This window comes from Dendrobates tinctorius, unplaced genomic scaffold (genome assembly GCF_039654945.1).
Source record: "Dendrobates tinctorius isolate UK_male_01 unplaced genomic scaffold, ASM3965494v1 ptg000030l, whole genome shotgun sequence".
Lineage (NCBI taxonomy): Eukaryota > Metazoa > Chordata > Amphibia > Anura > Dendrobatidae > Dendrobates > Dendrobates tinctorius.
Genome location: NW_027361698.1, coordinates 18,491,839 through 18,514,308, shown reverse-complemented (window position 1 = coordinate 18,514,308; position 22,470 = coordinate 18,491,839). Strand labels below are relative to the sequence as shown.

Below are 22,470 nucleotides of genomic sequence, written 5' to 3'. Positions count from 1 at the left end.
GGGGCCTTCCCGCTGTCTGACCGCGGACGGGGCGGTCCCGGATCTTCACCTTCCGGTAAGCGCTGCGCTCTTGCTGCCGTGGTTCACCCGTCAAGGACAGGAACCCAACTGGGGGGCGGAGGAGAGGTGCCGCTCTTTTATCTGTAGGTTCCTGTCCTTGATGGGCGGACCCCCTCTCTCCGTGGTGCTGTCATGGGTGAGGGAGAAATTGGGGGCGCAAAGATCATTTTTTTGAAAGAAATAAGATTTCTTACTTTTACGGCTCTATATTATAAACTTCTGTGAAGCACTTGGGGGTTCAAAGTGCTCACCACACATCTTGGTAAGTTCCTAAGGGGCTCTACTTTCCAAAATGGCGTCACTTGTGGGGGGTTTCCACTGTTTAGGCACATCAGGGGCTCTCAAAATGCGACATAGCGTCCGATCTCAATTCCAGCCAATTTTGCATTGAAAAGTCAAACGGCGCTCCTTCCCTTCCAAACTCTGCTGTGTGCCTAAACAGTGGTTTACCTACATATATGGGGTATCAGTGTACTCAGGACAAATTGTACAACAACTTTTGCGGTCCATTTTCTCCTGTTACCCTTGGTAAAATAAAACAAATTGGATCTGAACTAAGTTTTTTGTGAAAAAAAGTTAAATGTTCATTTTTTAATCATTCCAAAAATTCCTGTGAAGCACCTGAAGGGTTAATAAACTTCTTGAACATGGTTTAGAGCACCTTCAGGGGTGCAATTTTTAAAATGGTGTCAATTTTGGGTATTTTCTATCATATAGACCCCTCAAATAACTTCAAATGTGATGTGGTACCTTAAAAAAAATGGTGTTGTAAAAAGAAGAAATCGCTGGACAACTTTTAACCCTTATAACTTCCTAACAAAAAAAATTTTGGTTCCAAAATTGTGCTGATGTAAAATAGACATGTGGGAAACTATTTTGTGTGACATATTTCTCAGTTTTAAAGGCATGAAAATTAAAATTTGGAAAATTGCTAAATTTTCTACATTTTCGCCAAATTTCTGTTTTTTTCACAAATAAACGCAAGTCATATCAAAGAAATTTTACCACTAGCATGAAGCACAATATGTCACGAGAAAACAACCACCCTTGGGGGTGAGGCTAAGTGCACACGTACCGGAACTCTCGCGGAAATTACCGTGAGAATTCCAGAATTCCATTCCGCGGGAAAATCGCATTTTAAATTCCCGCGGAAAAACTAGCATTTTGCAAGCGTATTTAGCTTGCAAAATGCTAGCGTTTTCCAAGCGATCTGTAGCATCGCTTGGAGAACTGATTGACAGGTTGGTCACACTCGTCAAACATAGTGTTTGACGAGTGTGACCAACTTTTTACTACTGAGGCCGCCTATGCAGCATCAGTAGTATAAGATAAAATGTAAAAAAAAAAAAAAAGGTGTCATTCTTACCTTCCGACGTCCCGCGCATCCGTTCCCAGTAATCCTTTGCGAAAATGCCCGCGATGACGTCCGTTCTCACGGGATCGCGATGTCTCGCGGTGATTCGCGATGACATCGCGCGAATGACCGCGAGACTTCGCGATCCCGCGAGAACGGACGCCATCGCGGGCATTTTCGCAAAGGATTACTGGGAACGAGAGCGTGGAGAGAGGCGGGAAGGCTGCGCGGGACGTCGGAAGGTGAGAATAACAATATTTTTTATTTTAAATTCTATTTTTTACAGGGATATGGTACCCATAGCCCGGAGGACAGTCTCCTCTCCTCCGGACCGTGGGTACCATCCGCAATTGTTCTGCTTACTTTCCGCATGGTGTGCACAGCCACATGCTGGAAATTGGCGGAACGATGCATTCCTATGGGTTGCGGGATCGCCGCGATTCCGCCAATTAATGAGCATGCTGTGTTTTTTTACCGCGAAGCGATTCCGCCGCGGTAAAAACTGCAGCATTAGCACAGCATTGCGGAATCCCATAGGAATGCATGGGATGCTTATTTTTTGCGTTTTCGCGGCAAATTCGCGCGGTTAAAACCGCCGCGGAAACGCGAAAAAAACGCCACGTGTGAACTCAGCCTAAAGGGGTTGAAATTTGTCTTTACTGAATATGGATTTTACCCATGAATTGAGAGTCAAAGATCAATCCAGGAGAAAGAAGCAGATTTCTCTGATATTATATATTACAAAGCTGCTTCATTTTATGTGTACTATAGAGATACAAATTAAAATTACGGTTACTCGTTAAGTATGCTCCAATAATGCAGGTCAGATATTTAGATTATTGGAGAACGCATGCTGTAAATTGTACCCTTGCCACCATACCAATCACAGTCTTAGTTCCAGTAATTGGACAATAAGGAATGCTGGGAGATATCAGGTCTGAGGCCAAAAAACATTGTGAATGCAGCTCTGGATTATTGTACAGCCTGATCCTTTGGAGAAGTAAAATAATGAAGGAATCTATTTACAATATTACTCAACTGCTCAACGCTGGACATATGTTTGAAGTAGGCTAGAACCTCGCATTACTACAGGAGGCACATAGTACCGGATAATTACAGTCTTGGAACGATGAATTGCCAAGAAAAGCTCGAAAAGCCCATTCACTTTTTGAAAATGAAAATTCATTTATTTCCAAGTAGATGCTTATGTCACCTACTCTCGTAATTCCCTGTTGTCTGCCAAAATGAAAACGTTGCCTGGCACTTGAAAGAAAAGCCTCGCTTAACACGTCTGTTCCATTTATTAAAAGGGAAAATACGAGAAAATATAATTTTGCAGTCTGAATTTAAGTCAGAAAAGCATGACTACCATAAATGTAGATGGCTTGGTAGGGGCAGCATCCGGCAGTAAGTGGGTATCTGCCATACATGGGATGATATAGAATTTCATGTTAATATATAAAAAGGACAAACTCTTTTTATTAGATTAATTCCCTTCGCACTGGAAAAGCTATTAATTGCCCAGTATAGGGGCACGTCTGCGGCGTGGATGGCCAGTAGAAAAAACATCATATAAAACATGTAATTCCCTACCAGCTCGAATACAGGCTACGGAAATGTAGCTAATGGATGCAAAGGGCTAAGGTGAAAATTATTCTGATTTGATTCCTTACTACACTAGCAGATACCGTCAACTAATAAAAGATTAAGTCCGATGAAAGAAGTGGGGTTTTAATAAAGACTTATAGGCTACTGGGATGCTTTAAGGGATTTCTTGGTTTATAAAAAAAACCAAACATTCAAATAACCCACTTGTGAAATTTGAGTTGAGTCATGTTGGGGGTAATCTTCCTTTCAGAATCCTTATTAGAAAACAGATGATTATCAGTAGTCAGTAAAATAAAACATAACTGGTGAGCTAATATTGCTCAGCCTTTGTTCTGAGAATACTTACCTTATAAGTTCTGAGTGGTCCACTTTGGACAATCCCTACTTGTAAGAAGGGTCCCTTGACAATTACCGGATCACAAAGTGTCCCTTTAGTGGGTTACAGATATATTACTACTATTACATATACTCATTATACTTATGACATTGCTAACCAGATGAATTCTATTCTGTACTTATTAAAATTGTCTGTAAAACCCTAGAAAATGCCATTAATATATGAATGATACAGGTCCTAAATTAGAAAGTCGTAGGGGCGCTTCTTTAAAGGGGTTGTCCAGTCCAAATCGATAAGTCTGCAGTCACTCTATGAATCCCCCCCAACACACACACTGTGCACTGCGGGGATTCGCCAGTTTCTGTGCTGGGATTGGAGGATATGTATGTGTTATACATACTCAAGGCTGGAGCCTGTCTAGTGGGCGCTCCCATACTAGTGTATGGAAGCACGGCTGCGCCCACTGACCGGAAGTATGTATAACTCATAGATATCCTCCAATCCCGGCACAAAAAGAGGCAAATCCTCAGTGCGTAGTGCGTGCGCTGGGGGAGATTCATAAGTCTGCAGTCACAGACTGGACCGGAAAACCCCTTTAAGCCCTGAAGCCCTTATTGTAACAAGTCTTCATTTGTCCATGCACTGTGTCAGGTACAGTCGATCAGTAGTCCAACATTACAGGCCATTGGCTGTTGTGAATGGACACACACCTACCACATATTAGCGGCATGTGAAGGGGTTATGAAGATTTGGGCAGATACGCAATAAGGTCTTATAGGGCTCATCAGTACAACTTCTTCATGAAGCACTGAAATGGAATTGTCATCACTTACCTTGCATCTGCTTCACTATAGTACTCTCGTGCTACTATATCTTCAAACAACTCTCCACCAGTAACTCTGCCAAGACACAACAAAAAATAATCATAAAACAAACTGCACAATTTACACTTAATGACAAAATCTACTGTAAACAACTGCAGTATAGAAAAGCAAATACACCTGTATATTTAAAGAGGTTTTGTCATCATCACTTCCACGAGCAACACCACTTGCTCACGACACATCCGGCTGGGAAGCGATCGTAAAGTGGGGACTCCGCTTCCCACTCACTTATCCACTCACCTATTACAATAGGCCAAAAACGAGGTAAGCGGATCCATTGACTGTCCCCTCATCCACGCCACATGTCACCATTTTACCAGGTCAGTGAGAAGCCTGCATTGCGCAACACACTGGAACACATGCACACCCAGCTTTCCCAAACTCCTGAACAGTTCACTACTTGCATTCTGGCTACAAAATAACACAATTCAAGCTATTTTCTCTCCTTGAGATTGTGGGAGTGTTAGCTTAATAAGGGACAAACTTACATTTTTTATTTACTATACAAAAAGAGTACATTGCTTCAAAAGTTTATAAAAGATGGAGCAATAAAAAGACATACATACAGGTAACAACAGTATAAAATAAAAGGGATAAAGTACAGATACATCTTGAGAATTGGATCTGTTATAGCTTCTAGTGGAGAACACTGCGGGAAATATGGACAGATCGCTATACACATTGCTTCTGGGGTCTGCCACAGACATTCCTTAGCTAGATCTGGCCAGGTCTTTATCACCATGAAGAAGGATATTGAGAAAACCTCCTAATATAAAGGTAGAATTCATGAATCTTTAAATAAGAATAGTATGGATTCAGTTACAGTATATAAGTTCTGAAAGTTTCAGAACTGAAAGGTGTTGTCTACTGCCCGAACAAGCCCTTCTTAAATACTGTATTCCCCAATGTAAAATAAAAATAACATACTCCCCTCTCATACTGGCACTATTCAGGCAATGTCTCCAGAGGTTCATATGACATTTTTACGCCATGTGAGCCTTGTAGTCAATCACCTGTCACTATTGAGCTGCTGTTCTCGCATTTCCTTTGGATGAACAACCAGGGGAGGTGCGAGTACTACGGCCCATAAGTAGCAAATGTTATTAGCCCTATATTTAATATCACACGAACCTTGGTAGACTCCGGTTAGAGGTCTCTGGGATAGTGCTGTATTGAGTGCTGAATAAAAAGGTCTTTTTATATTTATGAGGTGGAATATAGTATTTAAGAATGGGTTGTCCATGTAATTTTCTTAGTTACATTAAATAAAGGGCTGACCGAACCAGAAGAAACCCCAAGTTAGAGCTCAGAGGTGAGAACTGTGAACCTAGCCTTATGTCCTAGTGTCTTCTCAGTGTGATATCAGCCTACAAAGAAAAATAAATATTTGACGAACAATTTAGATTTGAAGAAATATTAAGCTTTAATTGAAAGGCATGTGACTACAGGGAAAATAGCCAAATAATAAAACCTTTAACAATGGAACACAGAAGTGCCACAAAAACAGTTTAGGACTAGGCAGACATGCCAACATCTCCAGCAGATATCAAATTGGTTACATTGGTTGAAAAAGTCATGGGTCCATCAAGTTCAACCTCTCTCGACCAATTATACATTCTCGATCGTTCAATTTCTAACCCACAATGCCATTTGCTGTGAGAAAAGCATCCAGTCTTTTTTTAAATACTGATATAGTGTCTGCCATTACTACCACATGTTGTAGGGCTTTCCAAAAATCTTACTGTTCTAACTGTAAGAAACCTTTCCTATTTAGATACCCACTATAGCTTTCCAAAAGAAAAATTACCAAACAAAAAAGAGTTCCCACAAACAATAACTTTTCTTTATAATGACACTTAAAATCAGTGCTTTAACCATAATTATGTAATAAAATACATCAACTGCATCAAACATCGTAAAAAATGGTGGAACATTCCTCACGGTCATTAACCATGCTGAACACATCCTGAAATAAACACAAGCTGGTTGCTCCTGGAATATATTGACAAGCCAAGCCAACAATCAGAAAAGATCATATCTTATTCCAACCTGTAGTACAGCCCACACGTCTTGGGAGGAAATTAACTTTATTACTACCAACAGTTTCAAGCCTTCAGTCATAGAGGCGTGGCTGTAACCATAAAGTGGTACATAGTGATCGGCCGCTGTAACCAAACCCCGGGACTAACTGACAGCTGGTTCTGTACCGCTGAACTGCTGAGCCGGCTGTCAGTCAGTACTGGGGCGTGGATATAGCCGACACTCACTATGTACTGAGTGGCAACTTAAGATGTGGCAGCCGCGCCTCTATGACTTAAGGCCAGAAGTAATAATGTTCATTTCTTCCAGGTAGTAAGGTTTTCAGTGCAGTGGCTGAGTAGCTTTGGAAGGCTACTAACCTGCAGATTAACCTTATTTCTGCCGGTTAATAGAATTTTAGGACAGGACAGGTACCCTTTAAAGTGGCTATCTTGGACTTTTATTATTTGTCCATATGGGGCTGAGAGCCAACAGGTACGTAGTTACAATCTGTCTATTCTGCCTGGTAACAATTTCTGCCAGAGAGGTATGTATATAATATATATATATAAAATATATATATTATATTATATAATATATATATATATATATATATATATATATATATATATATATATATATATATTTATTTCACCATCAATTCCATGGTGCTGTACATGAGAGGGGGGTTACATACAAAGTTATAGAGATCGTTAACAGTAAACAAGTTTACAATGACAGACTGGTACAAAGGGGAGAGGACCATGTCCTTGCAGACTTATATTCTACGGGATAGTGGGGAAGAGACAGAAGGTCAGGGGTGCAGCAGCTCTGGTGGTGATGAGGCCGCAGCTCGGGCGGTGGTGAGGCGGCACAATGGTTATTGCAGACTGTGAGCTTTCCTGAAAAGATGGGTTTTCAGGGTCCGTTTGAAGGATCCGAGGGTGGTGGATAATCGGACGTGTTGAGGCATGGAATTACAGAGTATGGGGGATATTCGGGAGAAATCTCAGAGGCTGTTGTGTGAGGAACGAATAAGGGTCCCGTCTCACTTAGTGACGCACCAGCGATCTCGACAACGATGCGACCTGGTCAGGAACGTTGGTGCGTCGCTACATGATCGCTGGTGAGCTATTAAACAGGCAGACTCACCAGCGATCAGGACCAGCAAGCACGCTGGTATCCACATGCAGGACTTAGTTACCCGCTCTTTACCTAGGATACCAGCTCCCAGCACGAGCACGCTGGTATCCAGGATACACAGCGGGTAACTAAGTGCCGCGCGCTTAATTACCCACTGTTTACCCTGGATACCAGCTCCCAGCGTCTGCTACAGCGCTGGGAGCTCGTGATCGTTGGTCTCCCGCTGCCACACACTGGATTCGTTGGGGAATTAGGAGCCAGTGGAGGGAGAGACAGGGGAGTAGCGAGAGTTGAAAACTGGAGTTGTGAAAGAGAGTTAGCAGGGAGGCCACAGAGGAGAGTGTTGCAGTGGTCAAGGCGGGAGATTATGAGGGCATGTACAAGAGTTTTAGTGCAGAGGAAGGGACGGATTCTGGAAATATTTTTAAGTTGGAGGTGACAGCCAGTGGCAAGAGTTTGGTTGTGTGGTTTGAAGGACAGGGCAGATTCGAGTTACTCCGAAGCAGTGGATTTCAGGTGCAGGTATAGAGTGTGATGTCGTTTACCATAATAGATAGATCGGGTAGGGAAGATACGCGAGATGGAGGAAAGTTCAGTTTTGTCTACATTGAGTTTTAGAAAGCGAGAGGTGAAGGAGGATATGGCTGATAGACACTCCGGGATTCTGGACAGCAGAGAGGTGACATCTGGGCCAGAGAGGAAGATCTGAGTGTCATCCGCATACAGGTGGTACTGGAAGCCATGGGACTTTATGAGTTGTCCTAGACCAAGGGTATAGATGGAAAAAAGTAGGGGCCCCAGGACAGGGCCTTGGGGGACTCCAACAGAGAGAGGGCGGGATGAGGAGGTAGTGTGGGAGTGGGAAACGGTAATTGTGCATTAATCCACTCCCTCTTGGACTACTGCAACGATCTATTAATTGGCTTCCTCGTTACTCGACTATCCCCTCTCCAGTCCATCCTTAATGCAGCAGCCAGGGTAATCCATCTCGCTAATCGGCACTCGGACACGTTCCCTCTTCACCAGTCCTTATGTTGGCTGCCCATTCATTGTAGGATCCAATTCAAAGTACTTTTTCTCACCCACAAAGCTCTCCACAGTGCAGCATCCCCCTATATCTCCTCCTTCATTTCTGTCTATCGGCCTATCCGACTGCTGTGCTCTGCAAACGACTTTCGACTAACCTCTGCACTAATCCGTACCTCCCACTCCCAACTCCAAGACTTCTCCCGCGCTGCGCCAATCCTTTGGAATGCTCTACCCCAAGAAATTAGGACTATCCACAATTTGCATAGTTTCAGGCGTTCCCTCAAAACACATTTGTTCTGAGCGGCCTATCACGTTCATTAATCAAAGTCATTCTATGTGTAAGTGTGCGTGTGTAGTCCATTCACTATCTCTATCCATCCCTCAAGATGGCTGGACCATCATTGTAAATACACCATTGTAATTACACACCTGTACTTTGTATCTCCCTCACCTCATTGTAGATTGTAAGCTCTCACAAGCAGGGTCGTCTTATTGTGCTTTAATTATTGTATGGTTAAAGTTGTTACTTATGACTTGTGTTTTGAAACTGATAAACTGTAAAGCACTGCAGAATATGTTGGCGCTATATAAATAAAGATGATTATTATTATTATTATTATATGCGGTCAGAAAGGTATGAGGCAATCCAGGACAGGGCAAGGTCTTTGATGCCAAGGGAAGAAAGAATCTGTAGCAGTAGGCAGTGGTCGACTGTGTCAAAGGCAGAGGACAGGTCGAGAAGGAAGAGGATGGAGAACTGTCTGTTAGATTTGGCTGTGAGTAAGTCATTAGTAGTTTTGGTCAGGGCAGTTTCAGTGGAGTGGTGGGGGCGGAAGCAAGATTGCAGGATGTCAAGGAGGGAGTTAGAGAGGTGGGAGGAAAGTTGAGCATGGACATGCTGCTCAAGGAGTTTGGAAGCAAACGGGAGCAGTGGTATGGGGCGATAGTTGGGCATAGTAGTTGGGTCAAAGTTTGTTTTTTTTGAGGATGGGTGTGATGGTGGCATGTTTGAAGGCAGAGGGGAAGGTACCAGAAGATAGCGATAGGTTGAAGAGATGGGTTAGGGCTGTGAGGAGTGTGTTAGTGAGGTTGGGGAGCAGGTGGGAAGGGATGGGGTCAAGTGCACAGGTTGTGAGGTGTGATATCGAAAGGAGATGAGTAAGCTCTCCTTCGGTGATACTGGATAGGGAGGTTATTAGGGAAGGGCAGAGGTTTGGTATGTCGAGTGGTTGGGGTGGTGGAACAGTAAAGGTTTGCCTTGTTTGGTCGATCTTGTTTTTGAAACAGGTGGCAAAGTCCTTGGCAGAGATGAGGGAAGTTGGAGGTGGCAGTGGTGGGCGGAGGAGAGAGTTAAATGTGCTGAACAGTTGCTTTGGGTTGTGTGATAATGAAGATACAAAGTTAGTGAAATAGGTCTGTTTAGCAGAGGTGAGGGCTAATTTGAAGGCAAGTGTAGCTTGTTTGAGAGCAGTGAAGTTGTCTGGCAGGCGTCTTTTCTTCCAACGCCGCTCCGTGACCCTGGATGCTTGTCGAAGATTTTTGGTGAGGTTGTTGTGCCACTGCCAGGGTTGCCTATTGATTCGTCGCACTTTTCCATGCATGAGAGGAGTGACTGCGTCTTTGGCTGCTGTGAGGGTGGCATTATAGAAAGCGGTGGCGGTGTTCGAATCATGAAGTAAAGATATGGAGGACAGAGGTCGAAGAAAGTCTGAGAGTCTGTGAGTGTCTAGGTGTGCGAGGTTTCTGCGAGGATGTGCTAGTGGCTGGACATGGGGGGCAGGTGAGAAGGACAAGGAGGAGAATGTGAGTAGATGGTGGTCAGATAGGGGGGAAGGGAGAGGTTGTGAGGTTAGGTAGGGAACAGAGGATGAAGATGAGGTCTAATGTATGTCCATCTGTGTGGGTGGCTGTGGACGACCACTGAGTAAGTCCAAAGGATGATGTAAGTGACAGGAGTTTGGAGGCTGCTGGATGGTGGGTGTCAATGGGGATGTTGAAGTCCCCCATGATGATGGTGGGGATGTCAGCAGAGAGAAGGTGGAGTAGCCAGGTGGAGAATTGGTTGATGAAGGCAGTTGCTGAGCCTGGTGATTGGTATATGACAGCCATTTGGAGATTAGAGGGAGAGTAGATATGGATGGAGTGAACCTCAAAAGAAGGGAGAATAAGGGAGGGTGGGGATTGGATAGGGCTAAAGGAGCAGTTTTGTTTTTTTTAGAAAGGAAACCCACTCCTCTGCCATGTCTGTTGCCAGAGCGAGGAGTGTGGGTAAAGTGGAGGCCACCGTAACTCAGTGCGGCAGGGGAGGCCGTGTTAGGAGGTGTCAGCCAGGTCTCAGTGAGGGCCAGGAAGGAAAGGCTGCGCGAGGTAAAGAGGTCGTGGATCACGTGGAACTTGTTGCAGATGGAGCGGGCACTCCAAAGTGCTCCAGAGAGAGGGAGCAGGATGGTGGGGGTCAATGGCACAGGTTTCAAGTGTGAGGGATTGCAGTAGTTTCTCTTAGTGTGAGAAAGTTAGGGGTGAGGATTAGTGGGGTGTATAAGGTGGGGGGGCAGGATTGGGGGATACGTCACCAGCAGTGAGAAGTAGAGAAAGGGAAAGCAGGTGATGATTCCCCTGCTTCTACTAACGTCACAACAACGGAGCGGAAGAGAAGATGCTGCTCAGTTGATGTGGCGATTCTACTAATGTCATACTAATTGACAGCTGGCTCCCCGCTGCCTAACTGTGGGGAGCCAGTGGACGATAAGGTCTGCAGTGACACGACATCAAAAGAGCAATACGGGAGGAATAGCTCCATTGATATGGGGTGAAATTAAGGAGAGGAATCACTGGCAGCAGCCAGCAGAGATCACCCCCATGCAGAACAGGCAGGTAGTTACCAACAACTTTCTTGTTAGTCCTTAGCTCCATACAGAAAAAAAAAAAAATAATAAAAGCTCTGGATACCCCCTTTAAGGATCGGAGAACACTGCACCTGAACAAAATCAAGCATATTCTCCAGGCGCAATGTCCAAGCCAAATCTTCTTGTACATATATTTTAACAGTTTTATGGGAAGAGCAAATGTGAACCTAGAACTCTGCTACCTATATAAATGCATTTTATTCGTATTGTAAGAGTTACTGGCCAGGCAATAATTTTTAACATTTGTGTTCACTTTGCCAATTAGCTTGCTGTGAGCCTAATCCCAGCTCATTTATTAGATGGAGACCTTTCTCGCCTGACCAGTCGCTGATTGACAGCCTTCTATGGATCGGTGTGGAGTCACTAGCGCTGTGTAGATTTGCACAGTGAACACAAGTATTTCTAGCTTTAATTACACAGTTATCCAGCTTCCACTAGTTTATGAGCACACCGGGGGTAGGGTGCTACTAAACATAAAGACAGAATGGTGAATGGATAAAAGCTAGGAAATAAAGAAAAAGAACAAGTATAAAGTGAAATACACCACCAGAACCCTGAAAACAAGAAGTGACCATCTGACCATTACTAGCAGATGTAAGCACTAGAAGTTGTCACACAATATTATATACATTTATAGATGAGGAGACCATAGTTCCATCCTGTATGAAGATTTTAATGTACTGTAACTGCTGCTCACACATGACTAGGTATAGGGAGGAACGGTCGTCTCTTACCCCTGTACTCACTATTTGATTGTCTTGTAGAAGTGACTTATGTGTGGTGTAGTGACCACTGTGTCCGCCAGGGGGCGCTGTGTGGGTGTCCCAGGACAGGCATATAAGCATTTCTGGTGTCCTGATAGGAGTAGGATGCTGAATGATCATAATGTATCTCAAGGTGGGTGGCCTTGAGATGAAGGCTTGATTATGTGCTGATCAGCAGAGCTGATCTTTCGTGCCAATGTGTTAGGGAGAGCTACCTACAAATCAACCTAGGCGTGTCTCTAGAACACCTGTAGTAAAGACTGTGTGTGAATGAGTGAAGGACCTGTGATGAGGTCATAGCCATGTGATCCGGGGGGCATGGCTACAGACCATATAAGGTGGCCAGGGTAGGTCACATGAGTGAATGCTTGGACCCGGTTGGTCCGTTGTGGAAGGTCCCATTGGGAGATGGGGCTTCCTGCCTGACAGCACGTGAAGTGGCTGTGTGTAATGGCTGCCAGTATCTGAGTTCCCAGGGGAGGGAATGAACGTCTGGAGTCTGAAGCAACCATGAGGTAACCCTGACGGGGTGAGAACTGTGAGGCTGAAGAGCCTGAGTACTGGACATTGAGTAACCTGTGTGACCACAGGGATAACAGAGGGAAGCTCTGTCATGAACGTTATGCTATGGATATGAACTTTATGTTGCTGCTGTGGGTTTATGATGTCTGAATAAACCGCATGGACTGTTATGGTTTTATGGAAAATCCGTGCCGGATCTGATTATTTGGCTGCCAAGCGAGTGTCCCCAACCTTGAATGACAGCGCTACCTTATGCTATGTACATCCATAATTACTGTCTAACTACTTTAGTCATTATTTCGGAGTCATAAAACAATGTGGGAACGTTGAAAGGTAAGCCACTGTCAATAACTGTAATGCTGCCACGCGAGATGAACAACAGTTTTTATACTGATTACCGTAGGTGGCCATCCAGTCAGGCATCTATGGCTGGCCATATACATTAGATGGCTGTAGACCAAACAATGCCTCAGCCAAGCGCTTCTTTGCGCTCTATGAGAAGGCCACCAACTGTAATGTCGGCCAACAGCTTTTCTTAGGGAGCAAAATACGCAATATGCTCGATTGACATCCCTCCTGACCATCAGTCGGCCAGCGCCCTCATACATATTAGACAGTAGGCCACACCCATCAATATTGCCAGATTCAGCAAATAATGTGTATGTACAGTAGGCCTTAAATTGAAAGAGTGTAAATGGCCATTTGATTAGTTAAAATTTGTCATCTGCCAGAAAATTATTCTGACTGGCTTATTTATCATCACGTGTTGCTTATAAAGCGCCATCATATTCTACAGCGCTTTCCAGACATTGGGACTCACAATCTACAGTCAGTATGTCTTTTGACTGAGGGAGGAAACCAGAGTACCTGGAGGAAACCCGCGCAAACACGGGGAGAACATACAAGCTCCTTGCAGATATTGGCCTTGGTGGGATATGATGAACCAAGGACCTCATTTTTAAGACAAAGCAACAGTGCTAACCACTGAGCCATCCTGCTTAAAAATCTTTCTACCAAACACCAGAGTGTAGTGAACATATAGTGTCTGATGGAAATAGTGAAAGAGTCACATGCTGCATTTTGCGATGTGGTTAAACTGCATATGGTTTTACTGAGGTTATTAATCCCAGTTTACACCAACAAAACACCCATTTTTGACGTTTCGCCAATAAAACTGCACTTGCGTCAAAAACTGCATATGCCTCAGTGTCACTCATCAGGGACAAGATCATAACATTGTCCATTCAGATAAAATTTGATGAGGCATAGTTATATATACTGTCTAATTGTTCAACTTGCATAACTTGCCAAATTATGTAGGCTAGTTAAAGGGCTCCTGTATTTTTTATGTTTATTCCATCATGGTTAAGATGAGGTAAGTCTTCTGGGATGATCTCTGCATTGCTGGACTTTTTCTAATGTTTGGGACTGTAATTTGTAGATCCAATCTGCACATTTGAAGAGTCCTAGGGGTGAGTTGATCTTTGTTGCATGTTCATGTACAATATATTACATTGAATCATTCTGCTTGCTAAATCTCGTTTAAGACTTTTTATTCTAAATTTACACCACTTATAATTTGACTGGTTTGGACATGCAGAAGCGCTTGCAAAAGCGCGAAACGGCTGTTGTCCTCTTACACTTCCCTGCTCCCCCTGTATGTCACAGGATTGTCCTGTCCCATGGAATAAAGGACATTAACCTTTTTTAAGAAGAAATGGTGAGTGCTGTTTTTTGTGCACAGTGTCACGTTAGGTCACACGTTCTCCAATAGGTCACTCCCCTTTTTTAATAAAAAAATGTATAAAATATCTAAAATACATTAGAAATATGGTGCTGGTCATGAAAGACCTTTTTTTGGTGCCAATTAAACCAGATTTCTGCCTCATATAGCTTAAACACCCCCCCATTGTCTGTCACCATCAGCTGAAACTATGAGAAATCTGGGTGTGTACATTCAGAGTTAGGCCGGGGTCACACATGCAAGTGTGATGTGCGAGTCTTTCACATCTCAATACCGGGTAGTGCCAAGTACTGATGCATGAGTTTCTCCAATCACACTCGCAAGTGTGACCCCGGCCTTGGCAGGTGTTCTCAGAGTGATGAGGTGCTGCCAGATACTGGGTTTATTTTCTGAGAAAACAAAAGGATTAGGCATATTTTAATTCAACATGTCCAATCCTTCTTTCGAAATGTGAGTGTAAGGAAGAGTCGGGACATACTCATATGCATTGGATGGGCCGCTAGTCTAATGTGGGGTTTAGCTTCATTCTTCTAATTTGTCTGACCACCTTTACAACCATCCTGCAGCAGACCAGAGAAAATCCTGGGGTACTGACAGACCGTCTCTGCAGTTCCATCATTATGACATGCCGTTGTCTCTCACAAGCTCATTTCTATCATGTTGTCATTTTTCGACAATACTTCTACAGTACATACAGGAACATGGAAAATTCGGAAGCCAATACTGCACAAAACACATTACTGTAAGAGAAGAAGAAACATCCACATGAGCCAAGCAGCTGGGCCCCAGAACGAATCCGACCTCCTCTTTACCTGTCCATCACCAGGCATGTCATTTTGCGATTATGGCTAATGTTGGAACAAGCAGTTAATAGTGTCATATTTTAGCTTCTATTAATCCATTTTCCTCTTTGACAAGAAGAAGTCCGACACTTGCCTAGACCTGCAGACATTTACATGAGAGACATTTACAATTGATTGCTTTGTTCAGCACCGTAGCAGCAATCTTTATGGAAATTTCATCAAAGAGAGGTTTTTGTTTTTTTTACACTAGTTGAAATGACATTTAGATATAGTGTGTCCCTAAAGACTGGACACAGAGGCAAAAATACATATTTTGTAGAAATTTAATTTATTAACATTTTCTTCAAGTGGAATATTAAATAATTTTTCAAATATGATTTCCATCATTTGCAAAGGTTGATGTGCTTTGCAAATTCTATTATAGTTAATTTAATTAAATTATAGTTAATGAGAATTCCTAAGTGTCCAGACTTTAGGGAAACCCTGTATATAATGAAGCCTCAAAAATGTAAAATACAAAACTAGCGGAGAGTTACAAAGCTATATGCGCCAGCCCCTGTAATATAGGAGCCTGGGGTCGATGTCCGACCACATCTCATGTATTTTGGCAGCATCCTGCCGTGATCTAGACAAACTCCATGAAAGTCCAGGTAACAGCTGTAGCAGGAAATTGGCGCCATTTTTGTGAAGCCCATAGCATATGCTATGAGCTACACTTTTCCCCTGTCAATGCTGAGCACAAGCCATGCTGTGACAGGAGCTGCTGGCAGGGAGTATTGACAGGAGATACGGTGAGCAGAGGTTATGGATGAGTTGAGTATTGGCTGAGGGAGCGGTGAGCTCAGCCTGACATCAGTAGTACAGTACCAGACTGCAGATCACCACTCACTTCCATATTCAGAACACAGAAGAAGTCATTGCACTACTGTGCTCTGAACGCACTGATACAGCACTGCTATATCACTGAAAACTGACGTAGCATAGCTGTGCATGTAATGCCCATCATGGTGACTATGTGACGTCCATTACATGAAACAGTGCACTATGTGGGGCCCATTATACTGTATAGAGCACTATGTGGGGCCCATTATACTGTATGGAGCACTATGTGGGGCCCATTATACTGTATTGGTGGGAAGATATTATGGTCTTCAGGGACAAGAATGTCATCTGGTGTCCCTGAATATTATTTTGGGGCAGGTACATTGACGACATGCTCGTCTTCTGGGCAGGTGACCAAGCAGCTTTTGGGCGCATTTTCTAGATTCCAAAGAGATTGGTCTTTCTTTACCTTTGAGGTTGAAGAAGACACAATTGCATTTTTGGATGTGAATATATAGATAGAAAAGAATGGAACCCCTAAAATCTCGCTGTTTTGAAAACTCACATCAACCAACAGCCTGCTAAAGTGTGAGAGTTACCATCCGTCCCCACTTAGGGATACCTCGCCTAAGGGGCAGTTCCTTAGGATAAGGAGGAACTGCTCGACCTGGAGGGACTTTCAGTCCCAATCAAGAGACCTCAAAGAAAGCTTTCTTGATAGGGACTGCAAAGAAGGTATCACTGACTCAGCATATGAAAATGCAAAGGAAGTTAGTAGGTCATCTTTATTATATCTCTATATATAAAAATGAACGTGTGTGTATCACCAACCAATCATGAAGCATCTTTCATTTCACCAGAGCTGTTTAAAAGAAGCTGAGCTGTGATTGGTTGCTATGAGCAACAGTTTTCCCATTCCAGAAAACATCTCAGCAGACACTGAAATGGTGAGAGAAATCTAATATCCCCGGGAACATAAGCTCCCAGCCATTGTCTGTTCCCAGAAAGGAGCAAAGAGCACATTACAGAAATGAATCCCCCCTCCTGTGCCCATATACCCATCCTCCATCCATAGGCACATCTTCCCTCTTAAAGGGATCCCCGGTATGGAAGTGAGGGCAAATCCACTCAGCGCTCTGGTTCTGATCCCAGGCTCTCTTAAAGGGATCCCCGGTACGGAAGTGAGGGCAAATCCACTCTGCGCTTTGGTACAGACCCCAGGCCCCTCTTAAAGGGATCTTCGGTATGGAAGTTAGGGTAAATCCCTCAGCGCTCTGATTCTCAGCTCAGGCTTCTATTAAAGGGATCCCGGGTATGGAAGTTAGGGACATGCCACTCAGCACTCTGGTTCTGACCCCAGGCTGATGGGATGATGTGGGATGGGATATTAGGGGTAGTTGTCCAGTGGCTATGGCTGACGGGATGATGTGGGATATAAGTAGTCTGGTGGTTCTGGCTGACGGGACGATGTGGGATATTAGGGGTAGTAGTCCGGCGGCTATATATATATATATATATATATATATATATATATATATTTATTATCTAGTAAAATATAAAACCTAACTGATTCCTTGACAAGACTAGTAGGGACATATGATGATCAGTCGAACAAGGTCATGGAAGTCTTTAAGAGACATTGGGGGATATTGAGAGCCGATCAAGATATTCCAACTTTTTTTGCTTCCAATCCGTCATTACAAGAGGGGTAAATCTGTATTGGTCATTTACGAATAGGAGGGGTAAATAGATATTGGTCATTGCAGCTTTTGACAATATACTTCTCTATCAAAAACCATCTCAAACATCATAACAGGACTTACACCATGAAATGTTTTGCCAACTGCAAAACTTTGGGGGTAGTCTATCTCAGCACCTGTTCATGCCCCATTGATTACGCTGGCAAAACAAAACGAGAGTTGCGTGTTCCCATTAGTGAACACCTTGGGTTCATTAGGCATGGCAGACACACCACTGGCATGCCAGGTAAATCTTAAGCATGAGGGCGACAGTAGGTGTATTTTCTTTTGAGTAATTGAGACTATACAACCTTCCATCAGACACGAGGATTTGCAAAGAAAAATAATCCAGAGAGAAACACGATGGATATATTATATTGGTTAGAATCCCTTAGCCAAGATTGAATGAACAACTGAGCTTGAAGCTTCATGTGATATTTTTATTGAGTATTGTAGCCATATAGGATCAGCCTTTTCTTTTCGTATACCCTCTCTGTTAACCACGTCTTATGAATAGTTGCTATCAATTTTGATGGCTCCATCCAATTTATACGCTTCCTTATCTTATTCTTGTGGGTTTGTTGACTACAACATCATCAATGTAGCCCAGTAACTGTTTTGAGCACAATGATAGTTTTTCATACTTAACTTTACATATGGATGTCTGGGCTTCCTTTGAGGTTTTTTTAATTACATATATTCTTTATGTGGCATATATTACTGTTTGTTCAAGATATTAATACTGCCCCCTTGTGAAATTGGCTAAAGAAGCTTGTTGGGTTCTCCCTTTAACATTGAGATGCGTAATTTGATGCTCCGAAACATTCTTTCCATTTGTGGAGCGCATATGCGCTCCACGTCCCTTATTTGCTGACATCACTTCTGGTGTGCGAGCACTGGGAGCGCAAGATGTGTTCCATGTGCCTCCTATTGGAACCATAAGTGACCACATTTTACCTCTATAAAATGGTGCTCGTAAGTAAGATGCCGTGCACAGCACCATTTGGCCTTCCGTGAGAGACATTGATATCCCGTATGGGTCCCCTGTTGAACCCTGAAACATACAGGGGGAAACGTGTCGGGGATGAGGGAATAATAACTGTAAACCATCATGGCTGATCAGCATCATGATTTCTAATTAATCCCAGATTAAGGCTATGTGCGCACGTTGCGTATGTGATTGCTCTACTGGCCACAGGCGATACACTGACAGGAGGTAATCGCTCCCGCAGTGTATCACTGAACTCCGGTGAACTCTCACGGCAATGCAGTGATACACTGTGGGAGCGATTACCTCCTGTCAGTGTATCACTGAATTCCAGTGAACTCTCATGGCAATGCAGTGATACACTGCGGGAGCGATAACCTCCTGTCAGGGTATCGCCAGAGGCCGAGTGGAGCAGTCACATCTCCCGATATGACTGTTCTACACGTGAGCTGGACTACGGCGGACAGGGAGTATACAGCTCTGCCAAAAATTAAGAGACCACCACATCAAAACCCTGTCATGGGCAGCCCATTCTCCAGACATGAATCCCATTGAAAACCTCTGGAATGTAATCAAGAGGATGATGGATAGTCACAAGCCATTAAGCAAAGAAGAACTGCTTAAATTTTTGCGCCAGAAGCAGTGTGAAAGGCTGGTGGCATGCTAAGACGCATGAAAGCTGTTTTTAAAAATCATGGTTATTCCACAAAATATTGATTTCAGAAGTCTTGCCGAGTTAAAACATTAGTATTGTTGTTTCTAAATGATTATGAACTTGTTTTCTTTGCATTATTTGAGTTCTGAAAGCACTGTTTTGTTTTTTTAATTTTGACCATTTTTCTTTGTCAGAAAAAAACATACAAAATTTATTGCTTGGAAATTCGGAGACATGTTTTCAGAACTTTATAGACTAAAAGAACAATTCACATATTACTCAAAAATATACCTAAAAAGAGAAAAATCAGACAAACTGAACATTTGAAAGTGGTCTCTTAATTTTTGCCAGAGTTTATGTTGGTTTATTATTATTTATCCAAAACTGTGGTCATTTATATGGCAGTCTGAGTGTACCCTAACGCTCATTCTCATTAAGGGCTGCACAGAACAGTATTGTGAACTGCAGATTGTGGGTTTGGACTGTAGAACCAATTTTGTACCTATCTGATGTACTATTTCATTTGAAACCTGAGAAGAAATGTTTTATGAAGAATAATCATGCATTCTGTTGCATGAACTTTGGCAGACTGCGATAATGCCATTTTATGCTTCAGCATTATGCCTTTTGTCTGCCAATTGAAGGTTAAAAGGTTCTCTGAACAAAGCTTTTATCTCCTGTTTAGACATTGATTTTTTTATAGAAATAGTCACACTCATAGGAGTTACCGTATATTATTTTTATGCAGCACGACTGGTAAGTGATTTGGGAACTTGTCAAAATGAAATTAGGATCAGACAGAATGAGGATAATAATTACATATGGATAACTATAGCATGAACTCATTTAGAAACTTCATTCATTTTTATACAATTAATGAAGGTCATTTATTCTGTATGTAATGCCTGTACTAAAAGGCATTATGGAGCGATATGCCAATACATTAAACTAGTTTTACATTGTAACATTATATGCAGACTGTTAAAAAATTGAATGGACAGTATCAAACGTTGTCTTGAACATTTAATTTTAGGTTGTTTAGTATATACCACCACTAGAGATTAGCGGATAAAGTAGAATTTCCTAAAATTCGCATGAATTTGAACACAGATTCAATTAGCGATTTCCAAATAAAAAACAAAAATTGCCTGGCACCATTTCCCACACTGCTGAAGCATGAGCAAGCAGGCCTACATCAACTTGTGCTTCTGCGTGAGCCTCCCCATAATGCTCTGCAGCTATGACATCTTACGGATTATCACACCTTATTCAGTGGTGATCAGTATCTCAGCCATCACAGATCAGCAGTTCCCAGCAGAGCACAGGTTGTACCATAGAATATTTTTCCATCTCCAGATTCACTGCGTTAAGTCTCTATCTTCTGTAGAGTGTAAGCTCTTATGATCAGCGGGTTCCCCTCTCTCTTGTACAGTGTGAACTCTTATGGTCAGCTGGGTCCACACTCTCCTGTTGACTGGAGTCCTTATGTTTAGTGGCGTTCTCTCTTTTGTAGAAAGTAAGCTCTTGCGATCAGTAGGGTCCTCCCGCACTCTCTTATAGAGTGTGAGCTCTTAAGTACAGCAGGGACCTCTCTCCTTCACTCTTCTGCAGTGTGTAGACTCTTAAGGTCAAAAGGGTATTTTCGCTCTTTTCTATAAAATGTTATAAAGTTCTTATGGTGAGCAGGGTCTTCTCTCTCTCTCTCCCCTGTAGAGTGTAAGCTCTTATGGTGAGCAGGGTCTTCTCTCTCTCCTGTATAGTGTAAGTTATTATGGTCAGTAGGGTCTTCTCTCTACTGTAGAGTGTAAGTTATTATGGTCAGTAGGGTCTTCTCTCTCTCTCTCTCCTGTAGAGTGTAAGCTCTTATGGTCAGTAGGGTTTTCTCTCTCTCCCGTAGAGTGCAAGCTCCTATGATCATCAGGATTCCCTCTCTGTCCTGTAGAGTGTAAGCTCTTAAGGTCAACAGGTACCACTCTCTCACCTGTACATTGCAAGTTCTTATGGTTAGCGGGGTCCTATCTTTCTCCGCCTGTAGATTGTCAGCTCTTATTGCCAGAGTGGTTCTCTTTCTCTGTCCTCTCCCCCATATGTGTTTTCTGAGCAATTACAAGTTCAGTTTTAGAAGGTTTTAGGAAACCATAAAGGCTTTTTACAAATTATTATGGCCTTGAATTAAATTTGTCTGTATATATTTTGTTCCCAAGCCTTAAAGGTATTGTGCCAACTTGACTCACAAGAAAGGTATGCTAGAGCTGTAAGAGCTGTCAGACAATAGAGGAGACTTGTCTCTGCCAAATTATGCTTTCCATTGTGAGTGACTCGTACAGTTATTAGACAGAGAAAAGTAGGAAGTTTCACAAAACAATTGTAAAACTTCTTAATGGGATTTCAAGTTGATCCTTTTACTGATCTTTCAAACTAAGCATCTCAAAATTACACAGAAGAGGAGAAAGCAAGTCTCTCAAAAGAGATTCTTTCCCCAGTGACAAGAAAAATAACAGGGATGAAAATCACAAAAAATAAAAGCCAGCAAGTAGTGCTGATGTGTTACATGGCTGTACTAATATATGCAGCAGTATTGCCATACAGATGTCCTAAGCACCTCTGTAGACTGCTTGTAAGGTAAAATAGGAGGGCACAGGGGAGCAATGGCTTATTTTATGTGTCATTTGGCCCCTACAGGTATGATTGTAGCCCCTGCATCCCCTGTGATTACAAATCAAATAATCAATACACTAATAAGAGGCAATTGGGATCTACTGAAATACTAAGATGTATAAAATAAATTGAGGGCGCTCTACAATTACCGTAACTTCTCAACATTAAGGCGTATCAAGTATATATTATTATTGATATATAATTACACAGTGCCTTGCGAAAGTATTCGGCCCCCCGGAACTCTTCAACCTTTTCCCACATATCATGCTTCAAACATAAAGATACCAAATGTAAATTTTTGGTGAAGAATCAACAACAAGTGGGACACAATTGTGAAGCTGAACAAAATTTATTGGTTATTTAAAATTTTTGTGGAAATTCAAAAACTGAAAAGTGGGACGCGCAATATTATTCAGCCCCTTTACTTTCAGTGCA

The 22,470-nt window shown here is 42.7% G+C and overlaps 1 protein-coding gene across 18 annotated transcripts in view; it reads right to left on the bottom strand.

The window, feature by feature from the left end:
- Nucleotides 1–22,470, bottom strand: part of CAMK2D (calcium/calmodulin dependent protein kinase II delta) — a 288,504-nt gene that overhangs the window by 114,700 nt on the left and 151,334 nt on the right. For all 18 annotated transcript variants that reach the window (XM_073571883.1, XM_073571881.1, XM_073571889.1 and 15 more), the window contains exon 5: nt 4,193–4,258. In XM_073571883.1, coding sequence (XP_073427984.1) covers nt 4,193–4,258 — 66 coding nt within the window. The remainder of the gene's footprint in view (nt 1–4,192; nt 4,259–22,470) is intronic.